The 19,911-nt window shown below is 39.1% G+C and overlaps 1 protein-coding gene across 5 annotated transcripts in view; it reads right to left on the reverse strand.

Moving 5' to 3' along the window:
- The window catches only part of LOC138188207 (protein O-mannosyl-transferase TMTC1), a 276,538-nt gene that overhangs the window by 137,756 nt on the left and 118,871 nt on the right, over positions 1–19,911 (reverse strand). For all 5 annotated transcript variants that reach the window (XR_011175430.1, XR_011175425.1, XM_069129792.1 and 2 more), the window contains exon 2: positions 14,929–15,106. Coding sequence is in view for 3 of the 5 variants with exons in the window: in XM_069129792.1 (XP_068985893.1) it covers positions 14,929–15,106 (178 nt within the window). In the remaining 2 variants the exon portion in view is untranslated. The remainder of the gene's footprint in view (positions 1–14,928; positions 15,107–19,911) is intronic.

Below are 19,911 nucleotides of genomic sequence, written 5' to 3' on the forward strand. Positions count from 1 at the left end.
GAGAGGTCGCAAAAGTTGCAGGTTTACTCGAATCACGTCGATCTGAAACGTTTTCGCGGCAGTTTCGCCCTGAAACGAGCTTAGCCTTCGGAAAAACCTTAAACCGCAGTCGTTCGGAGGAAACAGCGAATTTGTCCAAAGTGTCGTTACGGATGAGTTAGTGATCTCGAGAAAAATACCTTTTTCCATCGTTTGCTGGCAAGTTGATGGAGCTGGTGCTCGCGCGCGATCATCTCCCGCCAGTATAAATTCCACTTTTTAGCTGCAGGTAACGAGCGCGATCCGCAGCGAGCAACAAGAATCGGCAAGCTGGCCAAAGCATTATGGCGCGTGTGCAACTACGAAGAAACGAATATACGGAAAGGGAAAATGGAAAGAGAGAGGATGAACGAGTCGGATTCTCGCCGTTATGAATCGCGCAATCAAGGCTGTAGACACTTGAGCGAGGAACTTCAGACAGCTGATGCCTGGCTACTTCCGGTTGTTGTTAAAAGCGTTCACCAGGATTCGCAACTTCTGTCGTGGAGTGTGGGGCTCGATGGGTGGCGCGGGTCTCGGCCCGCTACGTTTCCGCGCGAACGAACCGAGTAATTTCGACAATTACCTACCTAAAACGGGTTTGAATACCAACGAAAATAGTTACCAGAGCAAATAGTTTTCTTTGCCCTCGCTGTAATTTGGCCATTCCGTTAAGGACTCGCTAACATTCAGTAATAATTCCTCTACTTCCTATTTTTCTCCCATTTCCTAGCGGAGGATTTAACGTAACGTAGTTTATTAGTTCGGCGCTTTCTTCTATTTTATAGGGTCGAGCATAAGCGAAATTACGGTAGCGTACACGAAGTACAGCGTTATTTCTCGGTAAAGAATCATCTCGAATAAAAAAAAAAAGCATTTTCAAATTTATCTTCAGATACCAAGCTTTTTCTCGAACAAAGGATCGATAGAATCAGTAGACGATTAAAAATTCATACTTGAGTATTTAATACACGGTGATGTATAATTCCAATCCCGATGAGAAATTCAACGCGAAATCGTGATGTCTCGTTTCGTTTCCGGAGATAATTTGATTTGCGTTTATTTACGCGGCGCGCAGCTGCAGATACATGCATAATTGATCGAGAAGCATTTCCTTGTCACCGGTAAAAATTCATCTTTGGCATCTTCCTTCCGGGTTTTGCGCGCGAGCTTGCGGGATCTAAAGGTGAAATATTCATGCTGACAAAATCCAAGACCGTTGACGTAATCCGTGCACAGGTAGTGCATAGGACGCACTATCTTCGAAGAGAGGAGAGGTACCTAAACTCGTTTCTCGTGGATGGACGTCGCTTCTTTTCACTGCACGGCGGCCTTCCTCCCTTTGAATCGACATCGGGACACCATGCCATACGGAATATGATATTCCACTGCCGAAAAAGATTTTCCTCGAGCAAGTCATTATTGATCGGTTGAAGAGACGCGCAGCTGTTTAAACAGAGTTGCCTTATTCGGATTGGCAATTTACAACGAACAACCTGCTGTACCTTGCGCCACGCCTTATCGTTTGATATCACGTTCGCGTTTTATTCAATACAGGATCGTATCTGCCAATAATGAAATCATTCGTCTGCCAGATTTAACGTAAAATGTTTGCTTTCAATATTTTCGAGGTATTTTCTTTGGATAATCGAATAATAACTTTTGCGAATAAACGTATGGCAAATACCAAATGTTTGCACTGTTTGTCGTTTTATTCGATATATTAATAAAGCGAAGTAGGTTTGCTGTTTTTCGGTGATTTTAGCCAGGGATGTTCTACGTGCTGTATAATATTATATAATTATATGATTGTGAATAAATTAATTAAGAACACACCAAATTTTCGTTAAACGTTTCTATATTTTTCTAGAGATTAATATCTATTATTACGAGTATGTCCTTTAGAGATATACAGATGGTGGGCCGAGAAAAATAATGTAACGCAAGGTTTTGACAACATAAATTTAATGGCGTGTTACTGTACCTGATGGTAATAACTCCGTGCTACGATACGTATCCGTGTCGTCAAAAAATATGATCGATTTTCGGACGAAACCGATCGAAGCGTTTATTCAAATTCATTTTTAACACGACTCAAGAAATAGAAGCTCCATAGAGTTTCTTTCATTCCCTGAATGTTGTAACAATATTCCATAACGTGTAAATTATTTGATATTTTATAGAGTAAAATTTATATTTGCATGTTTAAATTTCCCATAAATATATAAATATCTACGGGCAATTAGTAAACTGCTTGTGTAATTGGTCATATTATATATAAGCGTGCTAAAATGACATAATAATTTGTAAATACGACAAGATCGCACATTTAAATCAATGTTAGTATTCAAGCAATTAATATGGAACCTACTTATTTGAAAACCCAACTTTATTTGACTACATATTTACTAACGTTATTAATCATGAAAATATCTCGGAAGAGAGAGAGAGAGATGTTTAAAAGACATACCAAACTTTTAATATTTAAGTTGACGGTGCTTTCGATGTGATTAATTGGGGATATTTTGCAGAATTTTGTAAATTAATATTATGAAACGTAAAATACAAGTATGAGATTGACGTGAGTGCTATTAATATTATTATATACAAATAATGCCTTTTCCTTTCGATCTGTCTAGCAGTAATGCGTAATATAATATAGTCAAGGCAGAAGACTGATATTATTCGAGTAAATATCATTGTATTTATGTACAGGAAGTTCTATTCGTTAAATTATGCGAATACGAATTCTCGAAAGAAAGTTTCAAACTGTCTGTTTCAATAACAACCACTTAACTTAATTTCTTTCGAATATTCAGTTATATCAACGGAATCAGGTAATGGATTCCTTCTCAGACATTTAGGAAAACCAATTATCTAATGCGCAATTGTCACAAACAAGTAAACTATATATCTTTGAAATACAACTGATCTCTAATGTTGCTCAAGCATCTCCTAGTATTACGATAAATTAGCCTTCGCTTTAAGACATAATGGAAGTGTCTTTATGGAATCTTGTACCTAAAAGTAGGATTATAAAAGAATAACCTGGTCATATGTTTTTCTAAAAAATGATCAACAAGGTTCAGAAGGAATTCCGATCACAAATAGAGCCATAAATCAAACGTTTATATCGTTAAAAAATATTCCGATAATTACAAAATTATACAAAATTCTAAGCTAGATAGAAGATTTCAATAAAAGTCATAGGTAAGATTATAAAGCACGATAATACGTAAAAACTAATATTAGCGATAAATAACTTCCCAAAAAACTAGCGAATGTACGTATAAAATCGTCAAATTGCCATCTAATCGTCTGCTACATCCTAAAGTCAGAAAAGTAGACTCGAAAATTAAAGTGAATAAGTGCAAACATGAATCAACAGGGGCCATATTGTTCGCCAGCTATCTATCCAAGATTTAAGGGCGTCGTCATCTCCTTTCAATCGGCATTATTCCTGACTCGAATCAAACCGCATAGATCGCAGAACACGCGAGATCTTTTTCTCGATGAACGAAGGCACTGCCATTGTCCTATCCTCGGTAGGATCCAGTCGCGGAACAAACGGTCGTAGGATTCGACGTGTAAACGATATCGCCAACTGTCCATTGTGCCCAAACGATAATTCTTTCCGCCTGGCCGCCGAGGAGCCGAGAAACTTTCGGCTTCCGGCGCCGTCTTCTTCCTCCATAAATCAGAGATAAATCACTTTTAAACTCACGCTGTTAACCCCAGGTCGCCGCTGTGCTTGCCAACGGACCAAAGTCGCGGTCCCGCGGGAACACCGGAGAATCGATGACCCACGAGATAACGAATATGTCTCCGGGAACCCCTTAATATCGCGCCACCAATCGTCCAGCTCGTTCTTAATTAACATAATTCCGTAATGATCCAAATTACGTTCTCCTGCGAGAGTATCTAGGTTACCGATGACGCAGCACGGCGTTTCGTAGCGATCGCTCATTAATAATGCGCGTTAAAGGAAGCTTCGATCGACCTTGTTACCGTTTGATCGACATCGATACACGGCAATTCCGGCGAGCGCTGTATAAAACGGGACCGAGCAAGTTTCATGGAAACGCCACATCGTAACGAGCGCAACTCTGGAATAATCGAGCGACTTTGTTTGATTTGGAAAGCACGAGAAAGCTTCTTTTTCACTGAGCGGTGCGTAACGATGATCAAATCACGTGGATGAATCGGTGATATCGAAGTTTGCGAGCTTTAGGGAAAAGTTCGTAAGTTTAAAGTTAGATGAGTTAAAGACTTTTGGGATGGATATCCGGGGAACAAGGGTTTGGCCTTTTCCTATAGAAGGTGGTAAGCTCAAGGGTAAGGCAGAGACAAAAATTTGAAAATACTAACGGTAACCGATACTGTCTAGTATCGTGTCAGATTCGTATTTACAGATTTCAGAAAACGCAGGTTACGCTATATTTGTAAAGAAATTTTGTTTTAATTCCTTTGCCTTGCACCGAACACATATCCAAATATTTTGCATTTGATACGACGTGTTAACGGTGAATAGACAACGATCATAGATAAAATACTACTAGGCAATTTATAAGGCATGGGATTAAAAACATGGCGCAGGTAGATGCAATGAGTCTAAGAAAAATAGTAAAAGTCCTCGCGTGCCGTATTAATAATGGTCATTGGAACAAACACGTCGAATACGATTCTGTCCCAATAATTATTAAACATGTGATTAAAATTAGAGTTACCGACCCTACGAGACAAACGTGTTTCGGGTCTTTTGCTTTTACAATTATCAGTTAACTTCACTGAAATACACAGATAATCGTATTTATATTAGGTTGTCCGAAAAGTGTCTTTCTTTTACAGACACGTCTTTTACAACGCCGCATCCTTATACAAACATGAAACCTAATCTCTCGAACGTTGTAATCTTTATCTTGATAGAACATAATGGATCATACGTATAATTCGATTAAATAATATAAAACGAAAAACGTTGTGCATCCATTATTTCTTTATACAACGAAAGAAACTTTTCGGACGACCTAATACCTACATATCTATTTGCTTTCATTACGACGTTTATTATAATTATTCATTTCTAGATATTAGAGATTGATAATTGTAGCGTTAATCTATCCTATTTGCCATATTTTCGCTTATTAATTGCAATTCAATGCCGTAGAACAATATGGATCACAAGCAAGTGTAATCGATGTTAGTGATACTGAACGCTATTGCCAGCACATGTGATACCTTGGTTTCCTTCCCTCAACAGAGAAATCCAACTGGGACACTCTACGTGGAATCCAATCTCGCCTCAAAGAGGCTCGTCTGTGCTCCATGGCGTATTCTCCCGAAAGTTCTGTGACTCGCAGCTTCAATTACCGAGTTCTCAATCAATTAAGCCGTGGCGAGATAATAAATTAGTCGGAACAATCGAGTATCGTGATCGAAATGATATTCGAATGCGACGAGGAAAGAAAGACGATCGTTCTGCAAACTAAGAACGAGACGACAATAGTTGTGTATATTTAACTCTCCACGTGATGACACCTAAGTCCATGTCTTCCTCAGATGTTAATAACAATTTAATACAAATACCCATATATCTTCCTTTGCCTACCGCTGTGAGGAAACGTTGGACGGAATAACAAGGCCTTCGTTTACGAGAAAATCTACGTAAGACGAACAAGAGAAAGATACAAGAACAAATCAATTCTACAATGACAGTAGTGGAGGCAATAATTTCCTAACATCGTTTGTTTAGATATTGAAGATTCGAAATATGCAAAGTGTTACGTCGGGCGACACTCTACCTAAACCAGGCCACACACCGCGGGCAAGATGGCATCTAGATGTCTCCAGATCCTTACTGCGTACCCTCAATAGTCTCAAGTACCCTGCATAAATCTCAGGAATTTCCTAGTCAAGGTCCTTCAGACCGAACAGATATTCTTTCGCTGAATTGTTTCCTAAAGTTTATTGTCCACCACGGGTTGACACGGGAAAGTTGCCTCTTCTCATGTATGAAGCCTCCCACTAGCAACTTTATCTCGAGGGCGGTTAGCATCCTTCCTAACCCACCATAGCAAATAACCAATTAACAACGAAGCCTATTTCCCTCACTCTCTTAGCCAAAATCGTCCTCAACAAATCCGATGGTCTCGTGCGCTAGACACACCCATCCTTAGCTTTCCTCCGCCACAACATCATCACGGAACTTCACTGATTTTCCATCTTTCAAACAGTCAACATCCTTTTGACCGGGTTTACACCCGTAGATCAGTCACTTATTTATTTTATACATACGCACCAAAGTAACGATCTTCTTTACAAAGTTATTGGAATAAACTGTGATTTATAACTTGTTATGTCAGTGTCTTATTCAATTAAACTACCTCTATTATCCTAAATAGGAGATCGATCATTTCGTGGCGTCGATTATCTAATCGTAACGGGAATTTACGACTCCCGTTGGCGTGCTTCCTCCGATCGCGTCTCTCCGCGAGTGGTCGAAACACAAAGAGTGGGCATAATAATCAGACTAACGCGAAAAACCATCGTTCAATAATTTCGAGCAGTGTAGCGTCATAGGATATTCAACAATTTATATAACTTTCGTAAAACACGTATTAACCAGGCATAAAATAAGAGAAAATCAAAGAACAATCAGGATGAAACGCTTTATGGATCGTACATAAATTAGAAATAATCTGGGCCAATATAGAAATGTCTTTATCCGCAATAAAGCTGCAGAGGGTAGCATAATAATATCGGTGGTGCAGTGGTAGGGAAAGAATGGTCTGCGGAAGGTTGCCGAAGACATATGTGCTGGATAACCCACGGTTACCCAGAAGTATTCGTAAATTACTTCGTTAATGCGCGTCGACCCGGCAAGTCCTCCGTTAATTCAGAGGAACTTCCCATTATCCTTATCGAGCATTGAAATATCGTGTGGGAGCCGTAGTTCGTACGACTATTCGCTAAACACGAATAAGAACGTAGCCATGCATACATAGGAAATAATGGTATGTCCGTAGCAATTCGCGATTACCCTGGCAAACCGTATCTAATGGCGAGAAATGGAACGGTGTTTTCCGTTCGCTGAACAATTTCGCGAGAATCACTAGAGGCCAAAGAGGATTAAAAAGGTTAGAAGAAAATGGCCTGGCCAGACTTTACGTATATCTCCAGAGATAAATAGAAGGAGGGACGCGTATACTTCTTTCTGTTTGCGTTTCTTCCTCTGTTTTCGCAATCTCTTAAACGAAATTTCAAATTGAATGAAACGTCAAAGTGCAGAAATGGTATTTTGTCGATACGATAAAGGAGAGATATTAGAACGCTAGAAATATTAAATTATTATTTTTTTATTATTTATATAATTTATCGTTATTAGATTACAGTTTCTTTTTTCCTTTGTTGAGATATGTATAATTTTCTGTGCTGCACTGGGTTAAATGCGTAGTAGAGATACTTGTATATGGGTATCAGTGTCTGGAGGTATGTGAGTGCGCGGCGTCTCGAAAACAGATGAATGTAAACTGTTCAGTCGGTTAACAGTCGGGTATAGAAGAAAGTGGTGAGACGCGTGCAAGTGTGTATCGATGAATATATAAGAAATCGTCCACGAAATAAATATATTATTATTTTAATATTAATCCTCGGTATAAATTTAGTGTTCCTATAACATTATTTCGGCTTCAAAGATCCACAATTCTCAACGTTCTTCTTTTAATTAGGCTGGTTTCGAGAAGTGGGATAAATTCTGCAACAACGACAACGATTCAAACGATACTATCTTCCTTATATTTTTAATTATCGCGCGATTGCTCAACCTATCTTCTACGTGATAAAATGACCAGCATGCTGGTTACGAGTTAATATTTCCGATTCGTCAGACGCATTTCTAAATCGGACAGACGCGCTATGTTACTCTCGTATGTACATACTCGTATATATCGACGCGGCCTACTTTAAGTTCGACTTCACTTCGAGCAACCTCCCTTCGACCGTTTCTTCTATCGCTAAAAGTTCCTTTTAACCCATGTAGCCCAGCTCTTACCGGATACTCTCGCTCGATGATGCATGGAAGTTCTAAAATTTCTTGTTGGTGCCATCCGAATCTCGAACGACCTTCGGTATAGGAGTAGGAAGAAGCAAGAGAGGAAAAAGGAAGAAAACCGACTTCTCCTCGGTCGACATTAACCTGGAAACGCGGACCGTCGATCCTGCGAGAAAATATCCTGCAAGCAACACCTACACGGTCTCGTCGGTCCCTTTAATTTCCATCTGCCTACTCCGACACCATCGTCGACCAGAATGGATTGCTTTCAGGAAAATAGAAGAGCCCTGTGTTCCGGCGGAACGAACGACGACTGCGATTTCACGAATGATTTCACTGGAACGCGTATAACTCCGCGGAAAGACGGAATACACGCCGCGCTCCACGTTCCGAGTTTTCTTCGAGTAGAATAGAAGCCTCTGAACCACACTTTCGCGCGCCACCTACTGTGAAAACATTGCCAACCGACAATTTCACCGCTACAAAACGAAATGCGTTTATTGTTTTAACCTCCGCTATTGTTTGTTTTTCACGTAGTTGCGACAGCGGTGAAAGTAGAACGTTTTGGAAGCTTGAGAATTTGGATCGTTTCACCTGGATCATTCTTTAACTAGTATCGTAATGTATTTTTTGACCAGTAGTAAAAATTTTCTTACAATGGAACGAGGTATAGAAGAATCGTTATCGATACGCGTCGCTTGTCTTTTTAATTTTATGGTCTTAAGTCGATCACAGCAGAGCCATGGATCGTGTCGTGTTCGCTTTTTCACGTTTTAAGGTAATCGTTAATTTTAGGGGACGCAGCTCCGATGACCCTGATCTTGACAACATCCGTCAAGGTTAAGATCACCGGGGCCGTTTTCTCTAGAGTCTACGTTTATCTTTACTTCTATCATTTAATGCAATGTACATAACATTCAGACAGACAATGTACATAACACAACAACAGAAGTATATGTTAAGTAAAAGTTAGGGAATCGACAAACTTTCATTCGATACCTTGGCCGATACCTTTTAAATTAGCATCCAAAGCAGGTTTATTTATTGTGACACTGGAGAAATTAATTCTCATAGAATTTCCCATTGCTACGAAAGAAAATATTTCCACGAGTCACTCGAAGTTTTATATGGCTTCCATCCGACCAAAAATATCCGAAAGTAGGACATATACTTTAAGAAAATCGATGCATTCAATTTCGCGTGCAATTTATAATACGGAAAAGTTGATAGCCAGAAGCAACGTAAAAAAGTCGAACGCAGCGGGAAGAAAATTCGAAGAAAGTCACCAGGAAGCGAATCGTTGTAAAACACCTAAGAAAAAGCTAACTACTCTGAAATCTACAGAAAAGCCAGAAGCAGAATAACGAAAAATCGGTTCTTCCACGTGTCTAATTTCTGTATAAATAAACGATAAAGATGTTTGGAGCAAAAAACACAAATGGAGAGCGAAAAAGATAAATAGTGTCGTTGAATCTTCAAGAATGGTTGGTAACATTGTTGAGAAAGAAAAGTATACGTTAAAACCTGTTTGCCATTTTGCCAGGATATCAGTTTGGAAATACGCGAGACAAACCTGATAGAATATACAGGGTGGTTGGTAACTGGTGGTACAAGCGGAGAGGGGGTGATTCTACGCGAAAAAAGAAGTCGAAAATATAGAATAAAAATTTTTCGTTCGAGGTTTTGTTTTCGAGAAAATCGACTTTGAATTTTCGCTCGGTACGCGTGCGGTACGTTATAACGAATCTCACTGTAGATCGTTGTCTCGATGGAAAAATTAAAAAAAGAAAATTTTTATTCTATATTTTCGACTTCTTTTTTCACGTAGAATCACCCCCTTTCCGTTTGTACCACCAGTTACCAACCACCCTGTAAATAAAGATACGATAAAGGGAATTACTCCAACACAGCTCTATTAGAACTAGAATTCGGAAATGTTAATAAATTTTGTATCGATTACTTCTGAACTGGCATACGAACGTTATTTTCTATTTTTCAATAGTCATAATAATTTGCATACACGCGTGTAACTTGCATTTTGGAATAGGCATAAAAGCAGAAATATTCGGATGATCTACGGAGTTGCAGCAGGGGAAATCGTTGAAATTTCGCGACATAAACAAGCGTCATTTGACGCTACTTTCGATACGGCTAGAGTTAGTAGAGCAGAAAACAAGCTAATTCAAAGGCAGCGACTCGACGTTCCTACGAACGAAAAGGGGCTTAAAGGAAGCACATCGATCGATGGTGCCGGCTTTAATAGCCAGTGTTTATCGTCAATACGAAACTCCTGAGGCGAAGACACCTTATATGTGTAGGACGGTCTCTTATGCTCTGTCAGACACAAATCAGAGATGTGCCTTTGATTACAAACGCTGACTGAAGGCTGAAGAGCCACGTACGTTTGGCAATTAGGGAAATATTTCGAGTTTCCTTCCAATCTAATTTTAGTTTTCCTCAGTTACGCAAACGTAATTAACGTGTTTCATCGGTGGACAAATATTTCATACTTTAGAAACGTATATACGACGTTATAATTAAGTAAACGTAACGAAGACCGGTAAATATATCTTAGTGAATGTTTAAAATGTAATCTTTTTTCATGGCGATCTGACACTATAAGTCAGCTTTTTATAACTTTCGTAATTATTTATTCAATCTCCTAGGTGGATTCCATTTTGGTTATTCATCCGAGAAATAGCTTTAGCAATTAACAACGTACAACATCCGTCTGGATGTCTGGATCGTAAATAGCAATTCAATTTGCTATTTAATAAGATATGTCGATAAAATTTGCTTCGTGATAAAACTTCGCTGTTCTACTCGTGTGCATTCCACAACACGCGAAACAATAGTTCTAAAGATAAGTTCGATTCAGCAGACAAACGCTATATCCAGTCAAATTGGGATTCACGCATGTGAGAAAACTACACGAGGGGAGAAACGGTTGAGAAAAGGGAGGAATTCGTGCAAGGAACTGTTACGCGGTTGAGAGTCATGCTTTGAACCAAGACCGCGTGACTTAGGTATATAAGCTAAGATATTGGTACAGGAATGGACGGAACGTTGTACGACTAACAACGGGATCCACTTAAGGAAAGCGTGGATAAGCTGGGATCTTCTAAGATGAGTGTATCTCGTAATCTGCTATCACGTGGTAACTCAAATAACTTCGCGACGGATATCTAAAATAGACTGTATGAATTAAACCGAATAAAAGGATATCCGACGTATAAGATTCAGAATACGATCAGCCTCGCAACAATTAGATTTCGAACAATATTTCGAAGAACATATCCCTCGACTAGAATTCTTTCCAAAATAAAATTTTAGAAATTGTAAATTTCAAATGCTTGCGTGTCGGAAAAATGTAATAAAGTCGGTACTAGGGTAAACTAGAATATGTCAGGCGCAGAAATTGTACCGATTCGGTAGGACTTAATATTTCCTGCGGAGAAGCGTACTAGCTCAAACAGCAGACAGTTGGACTCCGCGAAGTATTCGTAGGAAACGGAACAGACTCGCTTCCGCGTCGATACGTTCAGTCAGTTTCCTTCCAGGTACTTTAGCAATCAATTCACCAAGTGGGAGCAGACCCGAAAGGTTGACCTATATAGCAGAACCGACAGGCGTGATAATCGATCGATCGCGGAAATTCGCGCATAGCCTGAACGCGCGACCAAGTCCAGGAACGGTCGGTGACCCTCTTCATAGCCGGCTCTCTCGTCCCTCTTCCGTACCGGTTCATCCTTTGTTCGTCAGGGTTTACACTGGAAACAGCCGCTTCGGTGCTGTTGTACTTAATTAACGCGCTACCTTTCAACGTTCGGTCGAGGGCTTGATCCGACAGCCAGAAACCGGCCGTGCTTTCACCGCTTGATCATTTCGGCAAACAGCGGACGGACCGCGCAAACTGATTTGACAAGGAGGACACGTCTCGTTGTCCCCGTCATTGACGCGTGCGCGCGCCACACGCTTCCACATGTATGCGTGAATAACACGCGAAGAGATGAATCGTGACGCACGAGTCGCGAAATGACGTGTCACGATTCCAGCGGAACCGACGGAAATCTGCACAAAGAACGCCTGATGCCATTTCACGCCGCGATAAACGATCGTTCAAGCACGATCAAAAGACTCCGTGTCTTTGGCAAGCCAGGTCTTTCGATGGCTTGCTCGTACAACTTGATTAACGCTCACCCACGGCGTTGTTCGATCAAGGATTCAATCCAGCACCGGATTTAATGATTTTGGTAAACAACGCCTACAAGGACAAACAAAGGGATTCCGCGTCTGTTGTCGGAATAGCGGCTGAATAGCAATATGATGAGGCTTACCGAGCGAATCGAATAGAACCGATGGCAGCTGTAATTCCGATTGGATAGCATAGAAAGCAAAATATCGCCGGTGGCATTACCAACGATCAACCCACCCCCTTCTGCCACCGAATAGAATGTTTGCTTTCGAGATTTGTCGTTCGACCACTGTATCTTCCTCGACTATAGATCATTACGACGGGGATGTTCAATTATGAGCGCGATGGATACCAGTTTATCTCTTGAAACGTGGATTTTCGTTCGAACGTCTAATTAGCGCGAAAGATACTTACTAAATAATATTTTCATCGATCATTCGACGAATTATTTAAATATTTCAATGCACCGTTTCTTCAAATGCCTCGTCCTTTCTCTCCGTCCTTTTTACCTTGCTTTCTCTTCATATCGGAGAATTAACGTAGATCCAATTCTGTGAATCTCCAATGGGTATTTTCAATACTTATGTCCGAACTGCTAACTAATTCAATAAACAATTTTACACGACTTTTCGCATCACTTTCACATTTTTCACGTCCGAAATCACGTTGGTGGCGCATTAGACAAGACCCATAAAGTCACTCGCGAATTTGAAACGGCGCGATTAACCTTATCTTAAAGCCAATCAGCACGGCGGTACAATTTAACGGCATCGCAAGTTACGCGTCTATGTCCGATTTCTTTATCCTAGAACGTGATACGACCATAACATCGCGATAACAGCACGGACGACAAAGGGTCGTTGTTCACACGCGACTCGTCACACATGCGACAATATGTGCACGCATGTGATATAACGGGGTGCAGAACAGTGCGTGACCAGCAAACGGACTGGAGCATAGACAATTCAGCCTTGAAAATCAATATGCCGCACAGGCGGTAATTTTCACTCGAAAGCCTGCGTCTTTACGTTAATGACCATTCGTAAGAAACTTTTAACGAACAGCGAACGACGTTTCTTATCGTGGCTTTTGCGTGAGTTTCATTACTTCAAATAACAGTGCGTTAATTTCCGTGTTTCTTTTTCTTTTTCGTACAAGTTTCCCCTGGTAATTGGGAGTTTTGACGTTTATAAAATGCAAATTTAAACGTTGCATTTGAAATTATTGCTACGCAGATCTTGATCGCGACAAGTGAAAAATAGACTCGTGACTAGTGATCATTTTGCTTTCGAATAATCAATAACACGCGCTAGAAGAAACATTCGTGGCAAACTTGTGAATAGGATGCAGTTAGATTGAAAAGAAAGAAATAGTAATTTTCATATATGTACGGTTTATGCTGAATGGTTTCAGTTCTGGTCAAACGACAGAAGTAAATTTATAATTTGAAAATTCGAAAAAGATGTTGTAGAAAGTTTTGTTACGTAGAAACGCGGGATTTGTTACTATACAATACAATACTATACAATAGAATCGTGTTTCAATCTCCGCTCGATGTTTGCTTACAACTTTGTAACAAAGCCTCTGCAGAAAAACTTGATCGATGTTTGTTTCCCATTTTCGTTTGTAAATTATGATTCTTCAATTTCATTAGAAAAACTGCAAGTGTTCTGTAGACAATATTTTATCTCGTTGACATCTTCCAATTTCATGTTTTATTTTTATTTTCATTTTAACAAACATAGAAGATGTATAATGTTTTCAAAAAATATGTAACATAAGATTGAAAGGCGTAATCGTACATATTAGTAAGAATTTTGGAGATATTTTCGAACGTTAGAAAGATACAATTGGATCGAAAATCATACGCGAAAGGATCGTTAATCATTGTCAATAGCGTTCCATAGAATAGCGTGCACTCTTCACACGTCGTTTTTAAACGTACATCCTCTGAAATAACAGATAATCGAAGATAATAATGAGCACAATATCGCTATTATGCGCTTAACCGAAGCAGATTACGTACACAAACATTATCACTGACGTTTATTGTTGTTATGCATCATGCGCAAGATACAACGAGAAGTACAAGAGTACTTGCTGCCAATCACTTTCGTATCCCTAAGCGGCTTAAGACAAGTTCTAAACTAGGCGAAAATTTTAAATTAGTTTTTACGTTAATCTCTTCGAATTATTGCACACTGCGAAGCTGACGATGATAAAACTAGGAACATCGTTATAATTAAGACACTGTTTCTGATGTACCAGATTCGCCTCGGTCTTCGTAGAATATATTTCGCGTCATACGTTTCACGGTTAATAAAACTGCTTTTCCTCGCATTATCCGATCTATGCGATTATTACTTTTTCAAAAACAGTTGGAACGTTAGTTTGCACAATTTTTTATACCAATATATTTTTCTAACGCTGGATTAGATAATTTTGCAATTATTCTTAACGATATATTTTTAAAATGCGTTCTTCTTCTACTATAAAGATAAATCGTACAAACTGTTTTCTCTGTTTATACGATCGCTTGTTATTTTATATTAATATCCTCGGAAAAAAGAAAAATACGTAAAGTGTTCAGGCGATTTCGTTTCTTCAGGATTCAGCACGTGATAGTTGTAAGCTTTCATCGTGTCTATTTGAAGCTATTACTTACCGCTTCAGTATGTACAGGATGAGCAGCAAACAGCAAGCCTGTCAAGGCAGCAAATCCTGGACGCAGTGATGCCACCGCTAGGCTCACCCTTGTGACCAAAACGCATGCAATGGCGTGCAGGGCAATATTCGTCGCGTGATACCAGCTTGGCGTTAATCCCGACATCAAGTAGTTCAACCTGAAAATACGGAAACGGGCTGAATTAAAACGTGCTTCGGTAATGATTTCAGATGTTGCGTGGTAATTAATTTTATATTTTAAAAATATAAAAACGTATAAATTACATTTCCTTCCATCAATATTATCTATATTATATATTACAAATAAGAATACAGACAAATATACAAAGATAAGATGGATTTTTATGGAGGTTTTGAAAATATAGTACGCATAATTCCTATAGCAAACAATTCACGATGATAGCGACCAACGTTCAATAGAATTCTCCAACAAGATACTAAAGACAAAGTCGCTACTAATTCCGGCCGGAACTCGTAATGAAGCATCGTAGAAAACAGTAAGCCATGATTGTAATTAGACAATTACATTTACGTGTTATTAATGTTTATTATACCTTCAAAGTCCATTAAAGATTCACCAGTGTTATCGGCAGATATTATCGCTGGATTTTACAATAAACAAGCAACAAACTAAGTATCAGCGAAACGATATGCGCTTACGTTTCAGTAAAATCTCTCTCGACATAAATACAAAACCTTATCTTCGGTATGCGATTCATCTAGTTGTTTCTGTCAATATCCTACCATCAGCTGACCACTCGAGAAATCGGAAAACAATGGGCGCAGCAGTCTTCTCGTTTATAACTACAGAGGATTTGACGGCGCAGCCGTGGCGAAGTTTTCACGGAAATCCGCTTAAGTCGACCAAGATAATCGGATTGTAGAAAACACTCCATACATCTATTCGCTCTGCTTCGTCCATTCACCGCAACCGGTGTACAATTTCTCTCTTGCTCGCTGCTTTTCTTGCTGTGTCGCCGGTGTTCCTCGCGCCACGTGTTTCGCTTCTAATGAAAGTACCCTGTGAAACTTCCCAACTCTCTATACCACGCGTTTTCTTCCATGACCATTGATCATCGAATACTTTATCTGCTGCAGTGGAAATGCTCGTCGTGCACGATCGAAGTAGGTGGTGTTGTAAGAAGCAACTCAAAATGCAATAAAATCAACTGAAAATCAACCATCGCTCCAAAATCAAATCATTTGCCACTGTTAAACGCTATAGGAGAAGGACATAAATCACATTTTCTACTTTTTATAGGGAAGAGACTTCAATCAAGAGACACAATTGCTTCTTTTATTTATTAAGTAAACGCGTTTTTCAAAAATTTGGAAAATATCGTTTGTCTCAGTAATCGCGTCCTTGGCTTCTACGAAACTTCATCATCAACTTAACTTCTCAATTATTTTGAGAAATTTGTCATCTTTGAATATAACAGGTGTCTTCGTTTTCAATCTTATCTTGTTATGCATTTAGCGTTAAAATTCTTCTACTTAATCATAAAGTGATATTAAAATCAGACGATCAGTTTTGTCTTCTGTGATGCTTGCGTGAAATCTATAGGTAGTTTCTTTCTCTTTCAACAAATATAATTGAAATATTTAAATTGCCGCTTTTCATTGCAAACGCTTCGATTCCAGTGACGAAGAAACGCGAAGAAAGATGGAACAGCGTAAAGACCAAGAAAGAAAGCGCGACAGACGACTGAAAGAGAAAATTGTGGACGAAGAACGAACGAGGATGGAAAATAGGTGAGACAGGGTACCAGCATCAGGACGAAAACAAACACGGTAGCTGCTGACGCGGTCGAGTAATAATTCTGAAACTCTGCCGACGGCATAAGTTCGACGCTCCTGGCGGACCGGAGATTGGCCTCGTTCCAGGTGTCAAGGATCCTGCTCGCCTGGAGGCGTATCCTGCCATCTCCTTGGCTCTGGATCAACCAAAGAACTCGGAAGTGTCAGTTGCACGTTCGTACGCAGATTTTACTGCGAATTTTATGAGACGTCGATGGACGATCTTGATCCAACTGATCTTGCTACGAAGCGGTGTAATGTGTGGCGCAGATTCGAAGTGAAGAATTGTTATTTCAATCTGAGATGCCAAAGTTCTATGGAGATAAATGATGAGTTCGTCTAATAGAATATATTAACGAAAGTGTTGGTATTACATTGATAAACTTCTGTATTATATGTTGATATATAATGAAAGAATGAAAGTAACGTTACAGTAGAGTGGCTGCGCGAAGTATAATTTCACTATATCGTTGAGATAAAGAATTTCTAAAAATGAAAATCTATCACACTGGTGTAATCTTATAAAATATCGCAAAGAGTTTTGCTGGTTTTGCATAATTTAAGCTGAAGTAGAGCCACATTCTGGTCGGAAACTTTTAGTAGTTACTGCATAAATATTAGTGCTTAATACAAGTTGAAAAGAGTTTAAAAATTCGCAGATATGCAAGCGCAAAATTTAAGAGTATTAAGAAGGATTCCGAATTTTAAATGGATAATGTCAAGGATTAACCTTTATGATATTTAACGTCATTGTATAAATCCTAATTTCCTTTCCAACTTGAACTCCTTAAATTGTATTATTCAGCACACCTCGCGTTTCACATCGATCTTCAACTTGTTGTCAATTCTTCAAAATCAATCCACTCAATAATTTCCCAACTCGTAAGAAAGTAGGTTTCCAAGTAAGTTTCGATGTTGGCCGGATATTCCAGGCATTCAAGATTATACCGATGCAAGCCAAGTCTTGAATTTCTTTATTATATTATGATCCAATGAATGCCCGTATCAAGTGAACACGCGACAAGGCAAAACTATACAGTGAACTACTTCATGTGAATTAATAAAATGTTAACTGCCTCTGTGCAACTGTTCTTTGAAACTGCACTTCGTTCCTCGATCGCAGTCGAATCAGATGGCGGCTGGTTGCGGACTGACTCGGCTCGTGCGTCTCGCTGAAGTCCTTGGATCGAAATCGATAATCGATAATAGTCACCGAATGAAGGAACCTGCGGTCTCGTGCACCACAAATCTTTCGGGTATTTATCCGTAAAAGATTCCAACGTCAAATTGCTTGAATCGCGTATTCTTATCGCTTTGTTTATAATTCGCATTGTACACGATTCACACAGTTCAAAATATATTTCTTCATGGAACGGTCGAAAAAACCTTGTTTGAAATTTAAAACGATATTTCAAGCCAAGTAGAATACTTTTATTTCCTTGTACTTTCCTTGTACTTCCAACCGTAAAAGGAGTTGAATAAACAAATATGCTTCCTACGTTATTAAAGAAAATAGTTATATCAGATTAATTTTCACGACACAGTGATTTAACAAATAAAATAACAAATATGTAGCAGAGAAACAGAGGGTCCAAGAAACTACAAAATACGAATAAGAACGATCGTGAAAACTTGAAAGAATGTTTCCAATCATATTCACAGTGGTCGATCGAGCGAGCCTACGACCAACGATATTACAGCTATAATTATGTACGTGGTGTTTATTAGCATATAAATCGAAAGCACGTTTGCACAGTTAACACGACTATTTTCGTCGTTGCAACGAAGGAGATCCAATTGTAGATCAAGCGGATCGCTTTGAACATAAAATATCATTCCATGAATAAATGTTCTTCTGACGCAGTAGATTCTTGAGGATACAACGATACCCAGCCATGTATTCGCAAACAGATACCCTTATTTCCGGCGTCCATATGTATTTAGCAAACGGAGACCAACCAACATTCCGAAACATTTCCGAGACGCAATCTCGTTTCACAAGGCGCGAGAATGCACTGGCGCTAGCACCATAAAGGGTATGAGAGTTGCATATTTAGGATCTTCCTGTTTGCACTTAAAGGGCTTCCTAGCTGTGACGCACGAGTCTCCGGTCTTGTTGTGCGAAGCGCTACGCTGCTCCAGAAGCGGAGGCTTCCTTTGGTTTCGCTTGATTGTTTACACTGATTCGGTTTCCCCGTGGATCGCTAAATGGACCTCCATCTCGATGGAACGAATGAAATTTACATTGTTAGTGTTTAAATACTAGGGAATCGCTCAATACGGTCGACAGTTTTTCATAGTTAAACGTTTCACGATCAGCGATACGAAGCTGTTTATTTTATAAGAAGATTTCGAAAAAGATCTTGAAGAATCTGACCGAATGGTTTCTGAAATTATAATTTGAATTTCTACGAATCGATTCATCTTAGGATAAATAAGTATTTTATTAGATTCGAGGCTTTTACGGCCGGGCATTGCAGAATTTTTAAACTCGAAACTCCCGCGACGTTCAGGACAATGCATTCAGGTATTTCGCTACTATTACAACTATATTGTACCGTAACTGTACGTGTAGATTCATCAGAGATCGATCGACACACTGCATTTTCTTCCAGAAACAGAAGAACTAGCACACCGAAGCGAAGATTCTAAAAATTTGACTATCTTACGCACTACCTCAACATACCCACAGTCAAAGAGGAAATAGCAAAATATAGCGACAGATATAGCAAAAGAGTCAACAAACACCGAAACCCTCTAATCACGGAACTACTTGATACGACGGACCAGATCCGCAGGCTGAAGAGACACTATCCACTAGACCTAAACACTAGATTTAATTAGATACTTATACTAAATAATATTTATTTATCTATTAAGCAATATTTACCTATTTATAACAATTACTTATAAATTATACTTATCTATAATAAGTATTAACTATTATAAATAATTAGCCATGTCACTGCGCCACGCCAGAAAAATTACTGAAAATTCTCAATGCGAGAATTAATTGTAAATTTTAATAAATAAAATAAAAGAAAAAAAACCTTACGCACTAGATACTTCATTCCACAAATAATGTGCCTAACCCAGCGACTTTTATAGTTACAATCGGTAGATTGACTGATCGTTAGACTGTGACTAGACTTTGAATGTGTGAAAT

Source organism: Bombus flavifrons, chromosome 2, assembly GCF_040668555.2.
Source record: "Bombus flavifrons isolate JBK064 chromosome 2, iyBomFlav1_principal, whole genome shotgun sequence".
Taxonomy (NCBI): Eukaryota; Metazoa; Arthropoda; class Insecta; order Hymenoptera; family Apidae; genus Bombus; species Bombus flavifrons.